The 5,146-nt window shown below is 32.4% G+C and overlaps 1 protein-coding gene and 1 non-coding gene across 2 annotated transcripts; both read left to right on the top strand.

The window, feature by feature from the left end:
* Positions 1-584: 584 nt before the first annotated feature.
* LOC107261876 (pentatricopeptide repeat-containing protein At5g27110) lies at positions 585-3,531 on the top strand. Its single transcript, XM_048371619.1, has one exon. The coding sequence runs from the start codon at positions 675-677 to the stop codon at positions 2,757-2,759; it is 2,085 nt and encodes a 694-aa protein (XP_048227576.1). The 5' UTR covers positions 585-674; the 3' UTR covers positions 2,760-3,531.
* A 744-nt stretch (positions 3,532-4,275) lies between these two features.
* On the top strand, positions 4,276-4,347 carry TRNAE-UUC. The gene has a single exon. It is a non-coding gene; the product is annotated as a tRNA-Glu (tRNA).
* Positions 4,348-5,146: the final 799 nt, after the last annotated feature.

Genomic DNA, 5,146 nt, shown 5'->3' with positions numbered 1-5,146 from the left:
AGGAGTAATCTTTTTATTAATATTAAAATATTTTAAAATAATTCAACAATTAACATAAATAATATTTTGTCAGTTTAATAAACCCACCATGGGCCACATCAGCTTAAAGTAACCGTGTTAATTTTTCGGTCACATGGCCAGGCATAAATATTAGCTTTAATTAAGGGATTAATTATGTCCAAAAATAGTTTAAGGACTAGTTTGTTCTTTCCACCAAATATGAAGGGTATAAATGCACTTTTGTCTTTTTTTTTTAGTATTAAAGATAAGACTATAAAGTTACACAAATGTAAGAAGGAGAATTTACTATAATATAGTAAAATACATAAAATTTAATATATTATATATTTTAAAATGTACAAATGAAATAATCCAATATAGTAAAAGTATTAGGAAAAAGATTTGTTCCTTAAGTCCTCACAATAGGTAGATGACCGAATTCAATTTTTAATTTATTTTATTTTTAAATTTGGAAATTATTTTATAAAAAGTAAGTAAATTGGTTTTTCGTGAAAAAAATGAATTTAAAAGTAATTCTAAACGTGCTTTTTCATCAGAACATAAATAGCAAACACACCCTTATTCTACTAGTTCGACTCTATATTTGCTGGAGCGTTTTACATTTCTGCTTAATATGTCAATTCGGTTGTTTACAATTCCCGCCCGTTTCTTAAATGAATACCAGTAAACTGTTGTCAATCTTGAGAAAATGCATTACTTTCAAGTCACTACCTCAAGGAAAACTCATCCATCAAAAAATAGTCACTCTAGGCTTGCAGAACAACATTGCCTTGTGCAAGAGCATCATAAATTTCTATTTTTCTTGCCAATATTATGACTATGCCAGACTAGTTTTCGAAAAGATTGACAATCCATTAGATATCTCCTTGTGGAATGGCCTTATGGCTGCTTATACCAAGAATTGTATGTACACTGAAGCTCTTGAACTTTTTGATAGATTATTGCAGTACCCTTACTTGCAACCTGATAGTTTTACCTACCCAAGCGTGTTAAAGGCTTGTGGTGGTTTAGGCAGATATGACTATGGGAGAATGATACATACCCATTTGATAAAATCTGGATTTGTGTTTGATATAGTTGTTGCGAGCTCTCTCGTGAGTTTATATGCCAAGTGCAATTTGTTTGGGTATGCTATACAGCTGTTTGATGAAATGCCTGAGAGAGATGTGGCATGTTGGAATACGGTTATTTCTTGTTATTATCAAGATGGTAAAGCTGAGAAAGCGCTGGAAATGTTTGGGAAAATGAGAGATTCTGGGTTTGAGCCGAATTCAGTGACGTTGACGACAGTCATCTCATCATGTGCAAGGCTTTTGGACTTGGAAAGAGGGAAAGAGATTCATAGGGAAGTGATGCAAAATGGGATGGTATTGGATGGTTTCGTTGGTTCTGCACTTGTGGACATGTATGGAAAATTTGGTTGCTTGGATTTAGCTAAAGACATTTTTGAACAGATGCCAAAGAAGACTTTGGTGGCTTGGAATTCTCTGATAGCGGGATATAGTTCTGCAGCTGATAGTAAAGAATGCATTGAACTTTTTTGGAGAATGAATATGGAAGGTACTAAACCAACTGTAACTACTTTAAGTAGCATATTATTAGCTTGTTCAAGAGCTGCCCATCTTCAACATGGAAGATTCATTCATGGATATGCGGTTAGAAACAGGGTTCAGCTTGATATCTTTGTTAGCAGTGGATTAATTGAACTATACTTCAAATGTGGGAAAGTCCAGTCAGCTGAAAACATCTTCTACATGTTGCCAAAGGCAAATGTGGTTTTGTGGAATGTTATGATTTCTGGGTACGTCACAATAGGCGATTATGTTAAAGCACTTGACATGTATGATGAGATGAAAGTAGCCAGTGTGAAACCAGATGCTGTAACATTCTCTAGTATCTTATCAGCTTGTTCACAATTAGCAGCCTTAGAAAAGGGTAAAGAGATCCACAATTGTATCACTAAGAATGATTTAGAAACTAATGAAATAGTCATGGGGGCTCTCCTTGACATGTATGCTAAATGTGGCGCTGTCGATGAAGCCCTTAGTGTTTTCAATAAGTTGCCAGAGAGGGACCTATTATCATGGACTTCAATTATTAGTGCATACGGATCTCATGGCCAAGCCTTAGAAGCTTTGAGGCTTTTTGAAGAATTGCAGCAATCTAAAGCGAGTCCAGATGCTGTTACTTTCCTTGCAGTGTTATCAGCCTGTAGCCATGCAGGATTGGTTGATAAAGGCTACTACTATTTCAATCAGATGATCACCAACTATGGAATTAAACCTGGACTTGAACACTACTCGTGCTTGATTGATCTTCTTGGACGTGCTGGAAGACTGCATGATGCTTATAGCATTCTTCAAAGCACTCCAGAAATTACAGAGGATGTTGGTTTGCTAAGCACACTGTTTTCTGCATGTCATTTACACAAAGATGTAGAACTGGGGGAGGAAATCGCAAAGCTGCTTATTAAGAAAGCTCCTGATGATTCATCAACTTATATTACTTTATCAAATCTGTATGCCTCTGTCAAGAAATGGGATAAGATGGGCACGGTGAGACTGAAAATGAAAGAGCTAGGACTAAAGAAGAACCCTGGGTGTAGCTGGATTGAGATTGACAAGAGAATCCAACCTTTCTTTGTCAAAGATCAGTCACACTCTGAAGCAGAGATGTTGCATGACTGTCTTGTAATTCTTTACAGTCACATGCAAAAGGATGATATCCTACCCTATTAAATATCATGCAGAGGATGTCTGGAAGAATCTAGTCATTTTTAAATTGGAAGGTTACTCTTCCCGCAAAAGAAAATTTGAAGCTAAAGCAGTGATGGCTGCCTTACAATTCTTACAATTCATGGGGAGAAGGATGACATGATTTCCTTGTAAATTTAAAAGCATTCTTTACCAAGGGATACAAGAACAAAGCCAAGAATTGAATGTAAGAGGGATTGACAGCATTTTTTCAGAGTCTTCTACAGGGAGAAAGGCTATTTATGTATGAAACTCTTATGATTCAGGAGATCCCCTGCCCAAATAGAGCTGAGAAGTATTATCTGTTGTATCTTTCTGGCTCATTAGCTGGTCTTTACTTGGAAGACATGAAATGAGGCGTTTCATAAACAGCACTTGAATTCACAAGTGTTCTCTCAGATTGTGGAATACAGTGCAATCTTCCCATAGAAGTGAAAATTAAGCCTGAAGACTGAGAAAGCAAATTGAATGAGGGCTCTGAACCAACAGGAACATCAATAAACCTGTGGGTTACTATCATTAATTTCCTTCCCTCATTCTTTCTTTGCTTTCCCCTCTCTTAATTCATCTTTACAAATGTATCCTTCTTGTTATATAAACATGCAAAAAATCTTGTATTACATTCTTGACAAAGCTGCATATGCCTGATTCCTGGAGCATGTATTGCCCCAGATATTTTATTCACTACTTGTGTTAATTTTGTTTCCAGTTATTGTATTAATATCATTCAAAATGAACAATAAGGTTTCATCATAGAGATAGCAATTGCTGCTTAAATCTTGATATTAGTACTGGATTGATAATTATGTGTTTATTAAGGTTTATATTATTATTTGGATTACTGTTGAGTTTAATATACAGATTTAAATTGTTTATTTGATGAAATTAAATTTTGTATAAAGTATTTATGTCTTAAAAGAGTTAATTTATACCATAGCGCATATAAAAGTGCAAAAGAAGAGGGAAAGATAAATTTACTAATAGAGTCTTACTAATTTATGAATTAATTAGGTTAATTACGCTTTTATTAATTTAATTTAATAATATATAACATAAATTTATTTAGTACAAATTTAATTTTAACAGTCTAATGCTATTAGAATTTTAAATTAAACAATAATTCTAACACTAAAAATAGTATTTTATTTTTATTTTTAATATTATAAATTAATTTTTATTGTATAATAATTTATAATTCTAAAAATTGAATATTAATTATATATGTAATTTAATATCAATAGAATAAATAGAAAATAAAATAATATACTAAAATATCAATAATAATAAATAAATAAATAAAATAACATGCACAATTATATTATTAAATTAAAAAATATAAACTATTTTATTTTTGAAATAACAAAAATTAAATAATTAATAAGTTAAATAATCATTCACGTCGGATGGATGTAGTATATTAGAAAAATATTCTTCCGGCCCCAATGTCAAATCAAGCTGTCTTACAGTAAAAAAGCCGTTGTAAGCATGCAACGACGTGAATTCCGTTGTCGTCCAGCGGTTAGGATATCTGGCTTTCACCCAGGAGACCCGGGTTCGATTCCCGGCAACGGAATTATTTTTGGACTTAGTTTGGGGCTTTTCAGTCTCGACTTTATCGTCTATTAACAATAATAACGTCCTCAAGGTCAGAAATTTGTCCTTCCCTTCTTTTTCCTCTCTCTCTCTTCTAATTCTTCTTTTTTTCTCTTGTGAACGTGCTTTGCACTTAACTCCTATATTATACTGAAATCTTATACAAAAACCTTTAGATTAAAAAATTCAGTAACTGATAACAACACAAAATCATATATATATATATATATATATATATATATATATATATATATATATATATATATATAACGAAATAAAAGATCTTGAACTAATTAAAATATTTTTAATTATTAATTAATAATTTTTAAAAAAATTATAAATTTTGCAAAAACTTCTATAATTCTAAACTCTTATTCTGTGATAATTTTGTGGGACTAAATTAAGTTGCGAATTAAAATCAACTTTACAATCTTGCATGAATCATCATCATTAGGAAAGAACAGGAAGAGCAACGTCATGGAGAAGCTTCATTTTAGTACCTTGGATTTTCCGAGTGATTATCCATAATTCGACCTTGTGTATTACCGTATCCCAGCAAACTAACAGGTTCATATCCCTATTGTACTGCGGTTCATAAGAATAATTGCTTTATTCAACATCTGCAGTATTAATAGTCTATATCATCTTATACCATCTCATTTTCATAATTTTATTCTTTCTTGTACTCTATTTCTTTGAAATTATCCCGTCATAATAACCATGCTCAAACTCTTTGGGACTATAGGTTAGGACACATTTCCAAGCCTAGGTTGCAAGTT

The sequence above is a fragment of the Ricinus communis genome, chromosome 1, assembly GCF_019578655.1.
Source record: "Ricinus communis isolate WT05 ecotype wild-type chromosome 1, ASM1957865v1, whole genome shotgun sequence".
Classification (NCBI taxonomy): Eukaryota; Viridiplantae; Streptophyta; class Magnoliopsida; order Malpighiales; family Euphorbiaceae; genus Ricinus; species Ricinus communis.
Note: the sequence above shows the minus strand (reverse complement) of the source record. Positions and strands in the feature narration are given on the sequence as shown.